Source organism: Aedes albopictus, chromosome 3 (assembly GCF_035046485.1).
Source record: "Aedes albopictus strain Foshan chromosome 3, AalbF5, whole genome shotgun sequence".
Taxonomy (NCBI): domain Eukaryota; kingdom Metazoa; phylum Arthropoda; class Insecta; order Diptera; family Culicidae; genus Aedes; species Aedes albopictus.
The window spans coordinates 412,803,613-412,822,771 of NC_085138.1; the positions used below are offsets into that span (position 1 = coordinate 412,803,613).

Sequence of the window (19,159 nt, forward strand, 5' to 3'; positions counted from 1 at the left end):
TGAGAGGATTCTGACAAGAATCCTGAGAGGATTCTGACAAGAATCCTGAGAGGATTCTGACATAGACCCTGAGAGGATTCTGACAAGAATCCTGAGAGGATTCTCACAAGAATCCTGAGAGGATTCTGATTCTGAGAGGATTCTGACTAGAATCCTGAGAGGATTCTGACTAGAATCCTGAGAGGATTCTGACTAGAATCCTGAGAGGATTCTGACTAGAATCCTGAGAGGATTCTGACTAGAATCCTGAGAGGATTCTGACTAGAATCCTGAGAGGATTCTGACTAGAATCCTGAGAGGATTCTGACTAGAATCCTGAGAGGATTCTGACTAGAATCCTGAGAGGATTCTGACTAGAATCCTGAGAGGATTCTGACTAGAATCCTGAGAGGATTCTGACTAGAATCCTGAGGGGATTCTGACTAGAATCCTGAGAGGACTCTGACGAGAATCCTGAGAGGATTCTGACTAGAATCCTGAGAGGATTCTGACTAGAATCCTGAGAGGATTCTGACTAGAATCCTGAGAGGATTCTGACTAGAATCCTGAGAGGATTCTGACTAGAATCCTGAGAGGATTCTGACTAGAATCCTGAGAGGATTCTGACTAGAATCCTGAGAGGATTCTGACTAGAATCCTGAGAGGATTCTGACTAGAATCCTGAGAGGATTCTGACTAGAATCCTGAGAGGATTCTGACTAGAATCCTGAGAGGATTCTGACTAGAATCCTGAGAGGATTCTGACTAGAATCCTGAGAGGATTCTGACTAGAATCCTGAGAGGATTCTGACTAGAATCCTGAGAGGATTCTGACTAGAATCCTGAAAGGATTCTGACTAGAATCCTGGGAGGATTCTGACTAGAATCCTGAGAGGATTCTGACTAGAATCCTGAGAGGATTCTGACTAGAATCCTGAGAGGATTCTGACTAGAATCCTGAGAGGATTCTGACTAGAATCCTGAGAGGATTCTGACTAGAATCCTGAGAGGATTCTGACTAGAATCCTGAGAGGATTCTGACTAGAATCCTGAGAGGATTCTGACTAGAATCCTGAGAGGATTCTGACTAGAATCCTGAGAGGATTCTGACTAGAATCCTGAGAGGATTCTGACTAGAATCCTGAGAGGATTCTGACTAGAATCCTGAGAGGATTTTGACTAGAATCCTGAGAGGATTCCGTTCAGAATCCTGAGAGTATTCCGTTCAGAATCCTGAGAGATTTCTACCGAAATCTTGAGAGGATTTCTACCGAAATCTTGAGAGGATTTCTACCGAAATCTTGAGATCAGAATCACGAATCAGAATCCTGAGAGGATTCTGACTAGAATCTTGAGAGGATTCCGACCAGAATTCTGAGAGGATCCTGCAGAGAATCCTGGGAGGATCCTGCAGAGAATCCTGAGAAGATTTTGACCAGAATTAATTATTTACGATTCTAAAATCTGATGCTGATGATGATTTGTATATAAATGAATATCAAATTTTGGTATCTGATTCTGGTATCTGATTCTGATATCTGATTCTGATTCTGATATCTGAATTCTTATATCTTTTATTTGGTCCTGATCCTATTTGATTTCCATAACTGATTTTTATATCTGGGTCCAATTCTGGTTCTGATAACTTCTTGTGAGATTTGATTCTGACTCTTTTTCTGATGGACGTGAAAATGTTTTACTGTCACGGTTCAACTCGTGTCCGAGGAATTTTCAATTCGGACGAAGAAAACTAGTTTAGCTAGTAGAATTAGGTATTCTGATCAGTGATTTAAGATGTGAAGTGATTCGAAGACTGTGAAATGTTTATCAACGAAAGGAGCTTGCGAAGTGGTAACTTTTTCGCGTTCGTGGTGTCCTTGTGATTTGCGCGTCTGTGGGTAACAATCGGAGCGATGTGCAGGTGGAGACCCCTGAAGACAGCTGATCCAGTTCAAAACCATCATCAATGACCAGCGACCAAAAAAAGTTAAGTTTTCTGTTTTTCTTTTCTCTTTTTCTTTTCTATAATAAAAGTGATAAATTTTGCTCTGATGCGGTTTTACATAACGATTCGCGTTTGGCATTGTTCTAAAACTATAGATGCGCGGATGTTTTAGAGCTTAGGGTGTGAAATCCGGAATCAGTGTCGGGAAACAGTGCCGCGCGTTCGCTTAGTTTTCGCGATAGGAGAGTAGCTGTGAAATCCGAAATCAGTACCGGAAGTTCTTCAGTTCGTGAGGTCCGTCACTCTTGGGATTGTCAAGCTGAATCTGGAAGTAATTTTTGTTATCACTCTCAAAGTATGTAACCCCTTAACCTTCGAACGATCGCGCTGTTGTATTTTGTACAACACGATGAAAAAATCTCGCTTTTTGTACTCAGCATAGGCGTGGTGCTGACGCAGGTAGTCAACCACGCGAGTTACGGAAGGTTAAATTCGGTTTTTAATTCCTGAAAATGACGCGTATGTGGGAACGAATTCAAAGGGATTTTTTCGCGAGTACATCGTTCATAGCAAAACAAGATTCGGTCCGGTTTATATCAATTTGTTTACCAAGACAAAATCCTCAACGTTCCCTTCCCATATCCAAACTCCTAGTGATTTCTCGTAGTAACGCAGAGAATTCCTCGGTTATTGGCCTAAGCGAGAATCACGTCATCATTTTCTTTCCTATCCTCAATTGATCTGCATTCGGACGCGGCCGGCGCTGGTATTGCCCATTGAAAAATATTGGGATGTCAGCATTTACACAATGAGAAAATGCTAGTCCCAAGCTATATCTGTTGGTTCTTTGTGTAAATGCAGATGTCCTTGCAATAACAGAGGAGCAACCGCGGGCGGTCAATCATGCTCATGCTCATGCTCATGCTCATTCTGACTCTTTTTCTGATAAGTATCAGAGATCAGATTCTGATACATGCTTTTCTTGACTTATGTTTATACCTGATTCTGAAATCTGACTTCTATATCTACATGACCAGCCCACATAGGTCTGCCACACAAATCATCCATATCGTACAGCAAACGTTCCCAATCGAATTTCGCCCCTATATTTTCGACATTCTACGGTTCATCCTCTCTACTGCCGTCGCTGCCGACAACACTAGTTTACAGCATTTTTGAACTCGGTAAGCTGATGATCATTTTTGGTGTAGAATCATGCCCTGAGTTCGAAAACGCGTAGGAAAAAAAATACAGTAGAGCGGAAATTTTTTCGACATTCCATACAAGGTTGATGATTTGAAATCGATTTTTGTTCTATTTTTAAGCAAAGTCGCTCACTTCAAACATCTCATTTTCCGTAACCAATGCTCCGATTGAGCTGAAATTTTTACTGTAACTCGCCTACATATGATATGTCAAATAAACGTCGAGAAAGAATTTTTAACTTGTTTTTTACTTATTGAAAAAAATACATTTCTTCAAAAAAATTTGGTAATTTTGCTAAAATTTAAGAAGATCGTCCCTAAAACTCGCCAATATCTTGAATTTCATCAGTCTGACGCAAAATCTGCATTCAGATGATCGAATGGTATTGTATTCAGCTTTTAATTTATGGAAAAAGATTTGAAATTGGTTAAACAAAACGCAATATATTTGAATTTTAGTAAATTACACATTTTGAAAAGTTGCAAAACTCGATATTGAGCTAAAACTCAAAAACTGTTCTACTTAAAATTTTTTCAAGGTCGGTTTCGAAATCAGCACTAAATTGTGCTTCAAAAATTTTGGTCGATGACAGAAGTTCACGACTTTCGTTTTATTTTGTAAACTTGTGCAATTGATTGCAATCAACCTCGCAAAAAGACCAATAATTCCAAGCACGCACCGCAAGTCATAAATCGCCGGCGATTAATCATAAACTATACGCGCGTTCGGTGGGGCTACCGATTCGCTTCTTCGTGGGTCCCCGGGTTTCTTTTTTTCGGCGATAGCCTCTAGTCTAATGTAATTTGTCCCTTTCCACCCGGCATTTAATGCCTAGTTGGATGCGTACCTCGCCGCGGCTGCCGTAAAAGCTTTTTTCCTTGTACGTTTCGCCAAATTGATGATAGATTATGATGACGACGACGGTTGATGTTGAGGAAGACGAGGTAGACAGAGGGACGGGGGCACTCGAAAACGGATAATTGCAAGCTACAGCCACCGAATAGCCAAAAAAACAGTCGAACTCTGATCGACGCGACCCACTAACTGCGGCGCGGCGCGGTTGGCCTAGGTGCGCTAAGCAGTTTGTACTTGACCTTGTCGTAGGCGCGAGCCATGGCGGCGTGATGCGCAAACGATTCAACACATCGCACCGCCTCGCGCCGACCGTTACTACAAGTGTTTTACCGTGGCGATGAAGAAGACGAGGAAGAGTCGTCGATCAATAGGTTGGATTTGTTTGGATTGAATCAGCAGAGCTTTCTTGTGCGCTCTCCGCAAGACCTACCCCAAATCGCGCACGCGAGTCTCATCCCCGATTCACATGGAATCAATCGGCACATGTCACGTGGTCACGTGGTAGAAATACAGTACTGCTTATAGTTATGTAAATGTTACTCATATGGTATGTAACTATTTTCACGCGTTTGTATAATGGAGAAGCTGCATATGTAAAGAATCTCAAATAGCTCTACCGGTAAACCGGCAGCTATTTGGCGAGACCTTGGTGAGGGTTCAATTCCCAGTAGGTCCAGGATGTTTTTTTTTTGTAATTGACTTTTCGGCATGAAGTATAATCGTGATTGCTACATGATATACGAGTACAAAATAGGTCCAATGGCAAAACAAGAAGCTTTTTCTCCATTGGGACGTCACTCCAAGAACAAGAAAAAAACTATGAATAGCAAATCAACCAGAAGGAAAGGCTCAAGTAACTTTTTTAATTATCCAACATAGTTCAACTACCCCTCGTTGGAAGCTGTAGTCATTAAAATTTTTCACGCAACTTTTGATTCCTACTGTAGATACCATCTGGCTGGAAGGTGTTTAAGTTGCTGCCGGGTGCGACACAAGATGTTCGGATGCAAGACTTCAATGGCTCTGCGCTCTAAGTATGTAAACATTATTATTCAATGAGAGCCAATTGCTTCCATCCGCCTGCCTCACCGTTTAAAACCAAAGCAGCTAACTATGTAGGTAGAAGTACCAACCAACAAGATCACACAGGCAGTCAGCCTGTCGTCGTCAGGTGCAAGGTTTTGAACTTGACTTAATATGTGATGTCTGTGATGGGTGAAGTACCCGGCATCTTTGGTGCCGATCGGTGGTACCAAAGATGCTGCATGGATCGTTGGGCACACAATTTGTTCGCCAACTGAACCGATCAAATGTGCTTCAAACCCTTGGCGAAAAAACAGCACATGCAAAATCTCTTGAATGTAATGTAATGACATTGATGGGTTATGTTGTCGCGCTCCGTTAAGACAATATGCAAATAAGATCGGTTTGATACGCAATCGATGACCAGCACCGTGGGTTGACACCTAGCATGCTAGCACGCATTGGATCTCAGTATGGATCGAATTCTTATTAGCAGAATGGACAACCGCAGCAAATTGTCATTCAATCAACGCGCGCAACGATGCCAATCCACTTGAATCCGATCATCACGTCCCACAACAAGATCTAGATTTTATCGTCCTGATCTTGTGATATACTTTTTGTGTTTGTCTAGTTCTTCTTATTCTACCTGTTCTTGTTGAGAAGGCTCAACTAGGAAAGAGCCTGCTTTTTAGCTAAGTGTTCTATAATCACTAACACAGTGTTTGACTGAGAGCATTCTCTGTGAATTGCGTGTTGATATGATGATAGTCTATGCCCAAAAATGTCAAGAAAGTTTACAAAAAAATCTCGGGTATGCCGGGTGAGGGGCAAGACCCGTAACATCATTGACCTTAAATTCGAAGAATTGTCTGCCTTATTGTAATATTTCTCCTCTACGTTCTCGAACTCACGGCATTATTCTACACTAATAGTGATCATCAGCTTTACGAATTAAAATCAAGCGTAATGAATCAAGCTTAAGCCCATTGATGTAATGAAAATAGGACTTGGACAAACGGAAGCATCTTGAGCAAGCAAAATGCAAAGGTTATTCCAACCTTCCAACAAACTCAAAAAACATACCTATACAGATGGTCAATGGTTGCGATGAGCGTGCGGAAAGGAAGGAAGTACTCCGCGCAGATGATAGAAAACGTGAGATATGCGTTTATAGGCAAAGTGCATCAATTATTATATTGCACTTTTTGGCGGTCGCAATTGATTGTGTTGCAATGCATCCTCAAGATGGTAGATGATATCGAGGCCTCAGTGCTCGTACATTAATTGACGGCTATAATATGATGGCCAGGCAATTGTTTTGTTTTTGGATCAAGATCTTTACACGAATGTGTGGCCCGATTTGTTTTGTGATGATTTGAAGAGAACTACGAGAGGATTCCGCAGCTACTTTTAAAAGGATTCCAATTATAATCCTGAGCGGATTCAGATAGTTATCATAAAAATATTCTTTAGAATTCCATAAAAGATTCTGAAAGTTCTGAGAGGATTCTAGGAAGAATCCTGAGAGGATTCTGATGAGAATCCTGAGAGGATTCTGATGAGAATCCTGAGAGGATTCTTATATGAATCCTTAGCGGATTCTGGCGAAAACCCTGAGAGGATTCAGACGAGAATCCTGAGAGGATTCTGACGAGAATCCTGAGAGGATTCTGACGAGAGTCCTGAGAGGATTCTGACGAGAATCCTGAGAGGATTCTGACGAGAATCCTGAGAGGATTCTGACGAGAATCCTGAGAGTATTATGACAAGAATCCTGAGAGGATTCTGACGAGAATCCCGAGAGGATTCTTCAAAAAATCCTGTGACAATTCTGACGAGAATCCTTAGAGGATTCTGACGAGAATCTAAAGAGGATTCTGACGAGAATCCTGAAAGGATTCTGACTAGAATCCTGAGAGTATTCTGACTAGAATCCTGAGAGGATTCTGACGAGAATCCCGAGAGGATTCTGACGAGAATCCTGAGTGGATTCTGACGAGAATCCTGAGAGGATTTTGACGAGAATTCTGACAGGATTCTGACGAGAATCCTGAGAGGATTCTGACGAAAATCCTGAGAGGATTCTGACGAGAATCCTGAGTGAATCCTGACGAGAATACTGAGAGGATTTTGACGAGAATGCTGACAGGACTCTGACGAGAATCCTGAGATGATTCTGACGAGAATCCTGAGAGGATTCTGTCAAGAATCCTGAGAGGATTCTGTCAAGAATCTTGAGAGGATTCTGTCAAGAATCCTGAGAGGATTCTGTCAAGAATCCTGTGAGGATTCCGTCAAGAATCCTGAGAGGATTCTGTCAAGAATCCTTTGAGGATTCTGTCAAGAATCCTTTGAGGATTCTGTCAAGAATCCTTTGAGGATTCTGTCAAGAATCCTTTGAGGATTCTGTCAAGAATCCTTTGAGGATTCTGTCAAGAATCCTTTGAAGATTCTGTCAAGAATCCTGTGAGGATTCTGTCAAGAATCCTATCAGGATTCTGTCAAGAATCCTGTGAGGATTCTGACAGGAATCCTGAGAGGATTCTGTCAAGAATCCTGAGAGGATTCTGTCAAGAATCCTGAGAGGATTCTGTCAAGAATCCTGAGAGGATTCTGTCAAGAATCCTGAGAGGATTCTGTCAAGAATCCTGAGAGGATTCTGTCAGGAATCCTGAGAGGATTCTGTCAAGAATCCTGAGAGAATTCTGTCAAGAATCCTGAGAGGATTCTGTCAAGAATCCTGAGAGGACTCTGTCAAGAATCCTGAGAGGATTCTGTCAAGAATCCTGAGAGGATTCTGTCAAGAATCCTGAGAGGATTCTGTCAAGAATCCTGAGAGGATTCTGTCAAGAATCCTGAGAGGATTCTGTCAAGAATCCTGAGAGGATTCTGTCAAGAATCCTGAGAGGATTCTGTCAAGAATCCTGAGAGGATTCTGTCAAGAATCCTGAGAGGATTCTGTCAAGAATCCTGAGAGGATTCTGTCAAGAATCCTGAGAGGATTCTGTCAAGAATCCTGAGAGGATTCTGTCAAGAATCCTGAGAGGATTCTGTCAAGAATCCTGAGAGGATTCAGTCAAGAATCCTGAGAGGATTCTGTCAAGAATCCTGAGAGGATTCTGTCAAGAATCCTGAGAGGATTCTGTCAAGAATCCTGAGAGGATTCTCTCAAGAATCCTGAGAGGATTCTGTCAAGAATCCTGAGAGGATTCTGTCAAGAATCCTGAGAGGATTCTGTCAAGAATCCTGAGAGGATTCTGTCAAGAATCCTGAGAGGATTCTGTCAAGAATCCTGAGAGGATTCTGTCAAGAATCCTGAGAGGATTCTGTCAAGAATCCTGAGAGGATTCTGTCAAGAATCCTGAGAGGATTCTGTCAAGAATCCTGAGAGGATTCTGTCAAGAATCCTGAGAGGATTCTGTCAAGAATCCTGAGAGGATTCTGTCAAGAATCCTGAGAGGATTCTGTCAAGAATCCTGAGAGGATTCTGTCAAGAATCCTGAGAGGATTCTGTCAAGAATCCTGAGAGGATTCTGTCAAGAATCCTGAGAGGATTCTGTCAAGAATCCTGAGAGGATTCTGTCAAGAATCCTGAGAGGATTCTGTCAAGAATCCTGAGAGGATTCTGTCAAGAATCCTGAGAGGATTCTGACAAGAATCCTGAGAGGATTCTGACAAGAATCCTGAGAGGATTCTGACAAGAATCCTGAGAGGATTCTAACGAGAATCCTGTGAGGATTCTGACAAGAATCCTGAGAGGATTCTGACAGGAATCCTGAGAGGATTCTGACAGGAATCCTGAGAGGATTCTCACGAGAATCCAGAGGGGATTCTGACGAGAATCCAGAGGGGATTCTGACGAGAATCCTGAGAGGATTCTGTCAAGAATCCTGAGAGGATTCTGTCAAGAATCCTGAGAGGATTCTGTCAAGAATCCTGAGAGGATTCTGTCAAGAATCCTGAGAGGATTCTGTCAAGAATCCTGAGAGGATTCTGTCAAGAATCCTGAGAGGATTCTGTCAAGAATCCTGAGAGGATTCTGTCAAGAATCCTGAGAGGATTCTGTCAAGAATCCTGAGAGGATTCTGTCAAGAATCCTGAGAGGATTCTGTCAAGAATCCTGAGAGGATTCTGTCAAGAATCCTGAGAGGATTCTGTCAAGAATCCTGAGAGGATTCTGACAAGAATCCTGAGAGGATTCTGACAAGAATCCTGAGAGGATTCTGACAAGAATCCTGAGAGGATTCTGACAAGAATCCTGAGAGGATTCTAACGAGAATCCTGAGAGGATTCTGACAAGAATCCTGAGAGGATTCTGACAGGAATCCTGAGAGGATTCTGACAGGAATCCTGAGAGGATTCTGTCAAGAATCCTGAGAGGATTCTCACGAGAATCCAGAGAGGATTCTCACGAGAATCCTGAGAGGATTCTGACGAGAATCCTGAGAGGATTCTGACGAGAATCCTGAGAGGATTCTGACGAGAATCCTGAGAGGATTCTGCCGAGAATCCTGAGAGGATTCTGCCGAGAATCCTGAGAGGATTCTGCCGAGAATCCTGAGAGGATTCTGACGAGAATCCTCAGAGGATTCTGACGAGAATCCTGAGAGGATTCTGACGAGAATCCTGAGAGGATTCTGACGAGAATCCTGAGAGGATTCTGACTAGAATCCTAAGAGGATTCCGACGACAATCCTGAGAGGATTCTGACGACAATCCTGAGAAGATTCTGACGACAATCCTGAGAGGATTCTGACGACAATCCTGAGAGGATTCTGACTAGAATCCTGAGAGGATTCTGACTAGAATCCTGAGAGGATTCTGACTAGAATCCTGAGAGGATTCTGACTAGAATCCTGAGAGGATTCTGACTAGAATCCTGAGAGGATTCTGACGAGATTCCTGGGAGGATTCTGACGAGATTCCTGGGAGGATTCTGACGAGATTCCTGAGAGAATTTGGCAGAGAATCCTAAGAGGATTCTGACGAGAATCCTGAGAGGATTTTGACGAGAATCCTGAAAGGATTCTGACAAGAATCCTGAAAGGATTCTGACAAGAGAGACAGAGAATCCTAAGAGGATTCTGATAAGAATCCCTTAGAGGATTCTGAAAAGAATCTCTAAGAGGATTCTGAAAAGAATCCTGAGTGGATTCTGCAAATAATCCTGAGAGGGTTCTGCAAAGGATTCTGAGAGGATTCGGCAAAAAATCCTAAGAGGATTTTGCAAAGAATCCTGAGAGGATTCTGCAAAGAATCCTGAGAGGATTCTGCAAATCCCTGAGAGTATTCGGCAAAGAATCCCTGAGAGGATTCGGCAAGGAATCCTAAGAGGATTTTGCAAATAATCCTGAGAGAATTCTGCAAAGAATCCCTGAGAGTATTGATTCTGCAAAGAATCCTGAGAGGATTCTACAAAGAATCCTAAGAGGACTCTGCAAAGAATCCTGAGAGGATTCTGCAAAGAGTCCTGAGAGGATTCTGCAAAGAATCCTGAGAGGATTCTGCAAAGAATCCTGAGAGGATTGTGCAAAGAATCCTGAGAGGATTCTGCGAAGAATCCTGAGAGGATTCTGCAAAGAATCCTGAGAGGATTCTGCAAAGAATCCTGAGAGGATTCTGCAAAGAATCCTAAGAGGATTTTGCAAAGAATGCTGACAGGATCCTGCAAAGAATCCTGAGAGGATTCTGCCAAGAATCTTGAGATGATTCTGCAAAGAATCCTGAGAGGATTTAGCAAAGAATCCTGAGAGGGTGTATCAAAGAATCCTGAAAGGATTTGGCAGAGAATCCTAAGAGGATTCTGAAAAGAATCCCTGAGAGGATTCTGAAAAGAATATCTGAGAGGATTCTGAAAAGAATCCCTGAGAGGATTCTGCAAAGAATCCCTGAGTGGATTTGCCAAAGAATCCTGAGAGGATTCTGTAAAGAATCCTGAGAGGATTCTGCAAAGAATCCTGAGAGGATTCTGCAAAGAATCCTGAGAGGATTCTGCAAAGAATCCTGAGATGATTCTGCAAAGAATCCTGAGAGGATTCTGCAAAGAATCCTGAGAGGATTCTGCAAAGAATCCTGAGAGGATTCTGCAAAGAATCCTGAGAGGATTCTGCAAAGAATCCTGAGAGGATTCTGCAAAGAATCCTGAGAGGATTCTGCAAAGAATCCTGAGAGGATTCTGCAAAGAATCCTGAGAGGATTCTGCAAAGAATCCTGAGAGGATTCTGCAAAGAATCCTGAGAGGATTCTGCAAAGAATCCTGAGAGGATTCTGCAAAGAATCCTGAGAGGATTCTGCAAAGAATCCTGAGAGGATTCTGCAAAGAATCCTGAGAGGATTCTGCAAAGAATCCTGAGAGGATTCTGCAAAGAATCCTGAGAGGATTCTGCAAAGAATCCTGAGAGGATTCTGCAAAGAATCCTGAGAGGATTCTGCAAAGAATCCTGAGAGGATTCTGCAAAGAATCCTGAGAGGATTCTGCAAAGAATCCTGAGAGGATTCTGCAAAGAATCCTGAGAGGATTCTGCAAAGAATCCTGAGAGGATTCTGCAAAGAATCCTGAGAGGATTCTGCAAAGAATCCTGAGAGGATTCTGCAAAGAATCCTGAGAGGATTCTGCAAAGAATCCTGAGAGGATTCTGCAAAGAATCCTGAGAGGATTCTGCAAAGAATCCTGAGAGGATTCTGCAAAGAATCCTGAGAGGATTCTGCAAAGAATCCTGAGAGGATTCTGCAAAGAATCCTGAGAGGATTCTGCAAAGAATCCTGAGAGGATTCTGCAAAGAATCCTGAGAGGATTCTGCAAAGAATCCTGAGAGGATTCTGCAAAGAATCCTGAGAGGATTCTGCAAAGAATCCTGAGAGGATTCTGCAAAGAATCCTGAGAGGATTCTGCAAAGAATCCTGAGAGGATTCTGCAAAGAATGCTGAGAGGATTCTGCAAAGAATCCTGAGAGGATTCTGCAAAGAATCCTGAGAGGATTCTGCAAAGAATCCTGAGAGGATTCTGCAAAGAATCCTGAGAGGATTCTGCAAAGAATCCTGAGAGGATTCTGCAAAGAATCCTGAGAGGATTCTGCAAAGAATCCTGAGAGGATTCTGCAAAGAATCCTGAGAGGATTCTGCAAAGAATCCTGAGAGGATTCTGCAAAGAATCCTGAGAGGATTCTGCAAAGAATCCTGAGAGGATTCTGCAAAGAATCCTGAGAGGATTCTGCAAAGAATCCTGAGAGGATTCTGCAAAGAATCCTGAGAGGATTCTGCAAACAATCCTGAGAGGATTCTGCAAAGAATCCTGAGAGGATTCTGCAAAGAATCCTGAGAGGATTCTGCAAAGAATCCTGAGAGGATTCTGCAAAGAATCCTGAGAGGATTCTGCAAAGAATCCTGAGAGGATTCTGCAAAGAATCCTGAGAGGATTCTGCAAAGAATCCTGAGAGGATTCTGCAAAGAATCCTGAGAGGATTCTGCAAAGAATCCTGAGAGGATTCTGCAAAGAATCCTGAGAGGATTCTGCAAAGAATCCTGAGAGGATTCTGCAAAGAATTCTGAGATGATTCTGCAAAGAATCCTGAGAGGATTCTGCAAAGAATCCTGAGAGGATTCTGCAAAGAATCCTGAGAGGATTCTGCAAAGAATCCTGAGAGGATTCTGCAAAGAATCCTGAGAGGATTCTGCAAAGAATCCTGAGAGGATTCTGCAAAGAATCCTGAGAGGATTCTGCAAAGATTCGGCAGAGAATCCTGGGAGGATTCTGTAAAGAATCCTGAGAGAATTCTGCAGCGAATGTTTTTCGATTTGATATTCTTAAAATACGCAAAAGATTAACAATATTAGAAAAAAATATCTACAGCGAATTCATTATTGAACATTCGGTATTCGTATTTATTTTGAAATAATTTGAATTCTTGTAAGAGGTAATTAGTTTTGACGATCATGCCAAAACTACTTATGTTTTGTACATTGTTTCTTGAAAATACGGTCAGGCTATTTTATTTATTGCTGGGTCACGAAGAGTTTCTGTTATTTTTAAAGCTCAGTTTTTTTTTCTTCTCAAGTAAATCCTTCATGGCTTCCACATTATGACTGATTTATCATGTCAAGAATCATTTTTTCAAAACACACAAAGCACAAACACTGGGCCAACTGATTTGTTGTTCTTCCTTGCCAAGGTAATCCATCTTCTCGATCACTAAATCAAAAACACAATCTCCACCTCAAACTGTGGAACCGCTTATCACACCAGAACACTCGGATCCCCACGATTCTGATTCTAATCAGAACGCGGTGACATTCTCCGACTAGCCAAAAACAAAAAGCCACCTGAGTCTAAGACACGCAGAGACTCAGACAACAAAGCCGTCCAAAGCCCCTCTCGCGATCGAAAACCAGCTTCACCGGTAACCCAACCAATCTTAACAATTAGAAACTGGAACCGGCTCCGTTTCTATCGGCTACCTCTACCGACGCCGATCGATTCTTCATCTACCGTTTACACTTCGTCCAACAGTAGCAGCCAGCGCAGCACAGCGCACCGATTCGATCCGTCATCATCACTCTCGCTCTCGTGCTTTTTCTCTCCACTACTGGACTGAAGTCGCCGCGCCGCGCATCGCGTCGCAAACTGAATCCTCCACCACCGCCGGGGAACTCGATTGAGAGAGAATGGCGAAATGTTAACTTAGTTGGTTTTGTAAGATATATCTAATTCATATTTCTTTAAAAGTTAAAAAAAAAAATGTTTGGTTTTGAACGGGATTCGAACCAAGATTATTGTCAGTTCAAATTTGGCGTCCTATTTACTAAGGCTATCAGTACATTCGAATTATTAATAATAATAAAAGCTGAATATCTGAGCTGAGGATGTTTCTTTTATTATATTTGAGTAAATAGTTCCTTGGTTGTTACGAAAATAATAAAACAGAATTGAGTTGTGCATGTTGATGTTCCCATCCAATCGGGAGCTCGACTTCCACCATATGGTAGCCCCAGAGCGCCAACAAGGGGTGCACGATGTCCTACACGCGCTCGTACCACAATTTCGAGCTGTTTGTTTTCGGGTTTTTCGGCAATGCTCTCTCCCCCATAGACGGGGTAAATTGCAAATTGGCCCCGGCGAGAACAACGCGGTGCGGCGTGTTAGAAAAGATCACGGCAAGGTGTCTACCATTAGGCATTAGTGTTTCGGTGACTGTGACCAAGTGTGGTGCATCCCTTTCGATCGTCCCGATGCCAAGATGTTCTTCCTGATGATAGATCCAGCGAAGTTGGCGTTGCCGCTGCTGTTGACGCTGAGTTACGGAAGTTCTGTACTGGGAAATGGACTAATACGGAACGACTGCGTGTGTGATCCTCTGAATGCTGTGCTTGATTCGTTGCCGCTGAATCGTGAACGAACAGTGAGTTGATCCGGTAGATATAAGTGTTCAACCTAGACTTCTAGTACGCGATCTTCCACAGGATCAACTACTAGAAATGGATGGCTATCAGGGCAGAGCACACAGAGTTGTTACACAGGATGGCTACGTGCTAAAAGTGTACCAGATTTGGCGCGATCAACAGCCGGCGGTGAACTCAACGCGTGGAGTGATCTTTCTACAGCACGGAATCATGCATTCCTCAGCGGATTGGTTAGTTCTGGGACCGGGTCGATCGCTCGCCTACCAGTTGGTAGATCTCGGATACGACGTGTGGCTTGGGAACAGCAGATCTACGATGAACTCGCATCAGCACGAAAAGTTCTGTACCTGTTCAAAGGAGTTCTGGGACTACAGTTGGCACGAATTCGGCTTCTACGATCTGCCGGCGATGATCGACACGGTCCTGAACGAGACCCAGCAAGCAAGACTCCGGCTGGTAGTCTACTCGGAAGGCGGAGCAGTTGCCATGGTCATGCTCTCGACCCGACCCGAATACAACGATAAACTGGTGGCGCTGGACGCCATGGCTCCGGCAGCGTTCGTCTCCAACACCTGGTACCGTTACCTGGCTCTACCGTTTGCCAAGATCCCGAAAGTTTTCCGGGTGAGTACCTCAAAACCCCCAAAATGTCTCGACAAACCCTCTCACCGATCCAATCCCCCCTGCAGTCGGCCTACGCAATTTACTCCACCAACGAAGTCACGGTAGAGGCCTGCCAGAAGGAGTACCGAATCTGCTCGGACCTGTATTTCCAGTTCCTGAACGGCGAGAGTGTCGGCATGAACCGGTCCTGGGTGGATCGAATCTACCAGGCCATGCCGGCCGGCGGTTCCGTCAAGGAGGTCCTCCATTACGTCCAGTTGATCTGGACTCGGAAGTTTGCGCCCTTTGACCATGGGCCTTCGAAGAACCTGCGGCTGTACGGACAGCGGACACCGCCGGAGTACGCGCTGGATCGCGTATCGGTACCGGTCAACATCCACTACGGGCTGCGGGACAAGATTGTGGATCCGGTGGGGGTGATGCGGTTGGGTTCTCGGTTGATCAATAGTCCGCGGGTTCGGATGAGGCCGTACGACGAGCTGCAGCATTCGGACTTTATTTATGGCGATGCGGCTTACGAGATGGTGTACAAAGATGTTCTGATGTGGATAACGGAATAAAGGTGATATAGGGTTATAGGGAGTGCGTGGTTGTGTTTGAGTGTTTTATTGGAGAGAAGTTCTTGGACAATTTGTGGATCACAGAAAGTGTTCGAAGAGGTTCGAAGTGTTCAAAGTTTGTACAAAAAATTTGGTGAACTCGTTCCGTCCTGTTGTTTTGCTAAGATTCATCCTTTAAACATTATATCACATTACTAGTGAGTGATAAATTCGTGTTTGTATTTACGAGGCTCACAGTGCTAAAATTCTCTCCGGAATCCTAGGAAGGATTCTCTCCTGAATCTGGGAAGGATTCTCTCCGGAATCCGGGAAGGATTCTCTCCGGAATCCGGGAAGGATTCTCTCCGGAATTCGGGAAGGATTCTCTCCGGAATCCGGGAAGGATTTTCCCCGGAATTCGGGAAGGATTCTCTCCGGAATCCGGGAAGGATTCTCTCCGGAATACGGGAAGGATTCTCTCCCGAATCCGGGAAGGTTTCTCTCCCGAATCCGGGAAGGTTTCTCTCCGGAATCCGGGAAGGATTCTCTCCGGAATCCGGGAAGGATTCTCTCCGGAATCCGGGAAGGATTCTCTCCGGAATCCGGGAAGGATTCTCTCCGGAATCCGGGAAGGATTCTCTCCGGAATCCGGGAAGGATTCTCTCCGGAATCCGGGAAGGATTCTCTCCGGAATCCGGGAAGGATTCTCTCCGGAATCCGGGAAGGATTCTCTCCGGAATCCGGGAAGGATTCTCTCCGGAATCCGGGAAGGATTCTCTCCGGAATCCGGGAAGGATTCTCTCCGGAATCCGGGAAGGATTCTCTCCGGAATCCGGGAAGGATTCTCTCCGGAATCCGGGAAGGATTCTCTCCGGAATCCGGGAAGGATTCTCTCCGGAATCCGGGAAGGATTCTCTCCGGAATCCGGGAAGGATTCTCTCCGGAATCCGGGAAGGATTCTCTCCGGAATCCGGGAAGGATTCTCTCCGGAATCCGGGAAGGATTCTCTCCGGAATCCGGGAAGGATTCTCTCCGGAATCCGGGAAGGATTCTCTCCGGAATCCGGGAAGGATTCTCTCCGGAATCCGGGAAGGATTCTCTCCGGAATCCGGGAAGGATTCTCTCCGGAATCCGGGAAGGATTCTCTCCGGAATCCGGGAAGGATTCTCTCCGGAATCCGGGAAGGATTCTCTCCGGAATCCGGGAAGGATTCTCTCCGGAATCCGGGAAGGATTCTCTCCGGAATCCGGGAAGGATTCTCTCCGGAATCCGGGAAGGATTCTCTCCGGAATCCGGGAAGGATTCTCTCCGGAATCCGGGAAGGATTCTCTCCGGAATCCGGGAAGGATTCTCTCCGGAATCCGGGAAGGATTCTCTCCGGAATCCGGGAAGGATTCTCTCCGGAATCCGGGAAGGATTCTCTCCGGAATCCGGGAAGGATTCTCTCCGGAATCCGGGAAGGATTCTCTCCGGAATCCGGGAAGGATTCTCTCCGGAATCCGGGAAGGATTCTCTCCCGAATCCGGTAAGGATTCTCTCCGGAATCCGGGAAGGATTCTCTCCGGAATCCGGGAAGGATTCTCTCCGGAATCCGGGAAGGATTCTCTCCGGAATCCGGGAAGGATTCTCTCCGGAATCCGGGAAGGATTCTCTCCGGAATCCGGGAAGGATTCTCTCCGGAATCCGGGAAGGATTCTCTCCGGAATCCGGGAAGGATTCTCTCCGGAATCCGGGAAGGATTCTCTCCGGAATCCGGGAAGGATTCTCTCCGGAATCCGGGAAGGATTCTCTACGGAATCCGGGAAGGATTTTCTCCGGAATTCGGGAAGGATTCTCTCCGGAATCCGGGAAGGATTCTCTCCGGAATCCCCCCTGCAGTCGGCCTACGCAATTTACTCCACGAACGAAGTCACGGTAGAGGCCTGCCAGAAGGAGTACCGAATCTGTTCGGACCTCTACTTCCAGTTCCTGAACGGCGAGAGTGTCGGCATGAACTGGTCCTGGGTGGATCGAATCTACCAGGCCATGCCTGCCGGCGGTTCCGTCAAGGAGGTCCTCCTTTACGTCCAGTTGATCTGGACCCGGAAGTTTGCGCCCTTTGACCACGGGCCTTCGAAGAACCTGCGATTGTACGGACAGCGAACACCGCCGGAGTACGCGCTGGATCGCGTATCGGTGCCGGTCAACATCCACTCCGGAATCCGGGAAGGATTCTCTCCGGAATCCGGAAAGGATTCTCTCCGGAATCCGGAAAGGATTCTCTCCGGAATCCGGGAAGGATTCTCTCCGGAATCCGAGAAGGATTCTCTCCGGAATCCGGGAAGGATTCTCTCCGGAATCCTGGGAAGGATTCTCTCCGGAATCCTGGGAAGGATTCTCTCCGGAATCCTGGGAAGGATTCTCTCCGGAATCCTGGGAAGGATTCTCTATCCTAGGAAGAATTCTCTCCGGAATCCTGGGAAGGATTCTCTCCGGAATCCTGGGAAGGATTCTCTCCGGAATCCTGGGAAGGATTCTCTATCCTAGGAAGAAATCTCTCCGGAATCCTGGGAAGGATTCTCTCCGGAATCCTGGGAAGGATTCTCTCCGGAATCCTGGGAAGGATTCTCTCCGGAATCCTGGGAAGGATTCTCTCCGGAATCCTGGGAAGGATTCTCTCCGGAATCCTGGGAAGGATTCTCTCCGGAATCCTGGGAAGGATTCTCTCCGGAATCCTGGGAAGGATTCTCTCCGGAATCCTGGGAAGGATTCTTTCCGGAATCCTGGGAAGGATTCTCTCCGGAATCCTGGGAAGGATTCTCTCCGGAATCCTGGGAAGGATTCTCTCCGGAATCCTGGGAAGGATTCTCTCCGGAATCCTGGGAAGGATTCTCTCCGGAATCCTGGGAAGGATTCTCTCCGGAATCCTGGGAAGGATTCTCTCCGGAATCCTGGGAAGGATTCTCTCCGGAATCCTGGGAAGGATTCTCTCCGGAATCCTGGGAAGGATTCTCTCCGGAATCCTGGGAAGGATTCTCTCCGGAATCCTGGGAAGGATTCTCTCCGGAATCCTGGGAAGGATTCTCTCCGGAATCCTGGGAAGGATTCTCTCCGGAATCCTGGGAAGGATTCTCTCCGGAATCCTGGGAAGGATTCTCTCCGGAATCCTGGGAAGGATTCTCTCCGGAATCCTAGGAAGGATTCTCTCCGGAATCCTGGGAAGGATTCTCTCCGGAATCCTGGGAAGGATTCTCTCCGGAATCCTGGGAAGGATTCTCTCCGGAATCCTGGGAAGGATTCTCTCCGGAATCCTGGGAAGGATTCTCTCCGGAATCCTGGGAAGGATTCTCTCCGGAATCCTGGGAAGGATTCTCTCCGGAATCCTGGGAAGGATTCTCTCCGGAATCCTGGGAAGGATTCTCTCCGGAATCCTGGGAAGGATTCTCTCCGGAATCCTGGGAAGGATTCTCTCCGGAATCCTGGGAAGGATTCTCTCCGGAATCCTGGGAAGGATTCTCTCCGGAATCCTGGGAAGGATTCTCTCCGGAATCCTGGGAAGGATTCTCTCCGGAATCCGGGAAGGATTCTCTCCGGAATCCGGGAAGGATTC

General features: G+C 45.4%; 2 protein-coding genes across 7 annotated transcripts in view; both read left to right on the forward strand.

Annotated features, from left to right (window-relative positions):
* Positions 1–19,159, forward strand: part of LOC109621323 (atypical protein kinase C) — a 340,341-nt gene that overhangs the window by 239,115 nt on the left and 82,067 nt on the right. The gene's annotated exons all lie outside the window — the stretch shown is intronic.
* Positions 13,901–15,613, forward strand: LOC109622234 (lipase 3). Its single transcript, XM_020076480.3, has 3 exons — positions 13,901–14,406; positions 14,468–15,031; positions 15,097–15,613. The coding sequence occupies exons 1-3, from the start codon at positions 14,245–14,247 to the stop codon at positions 15,589–15,591; spliced, it is 1,221 nt and encodes a 406-aa protein (XP_019932039.3). The 5' UTR covers positions 13,901–14,244; the 3' UTR covers positions 15,592–15,613.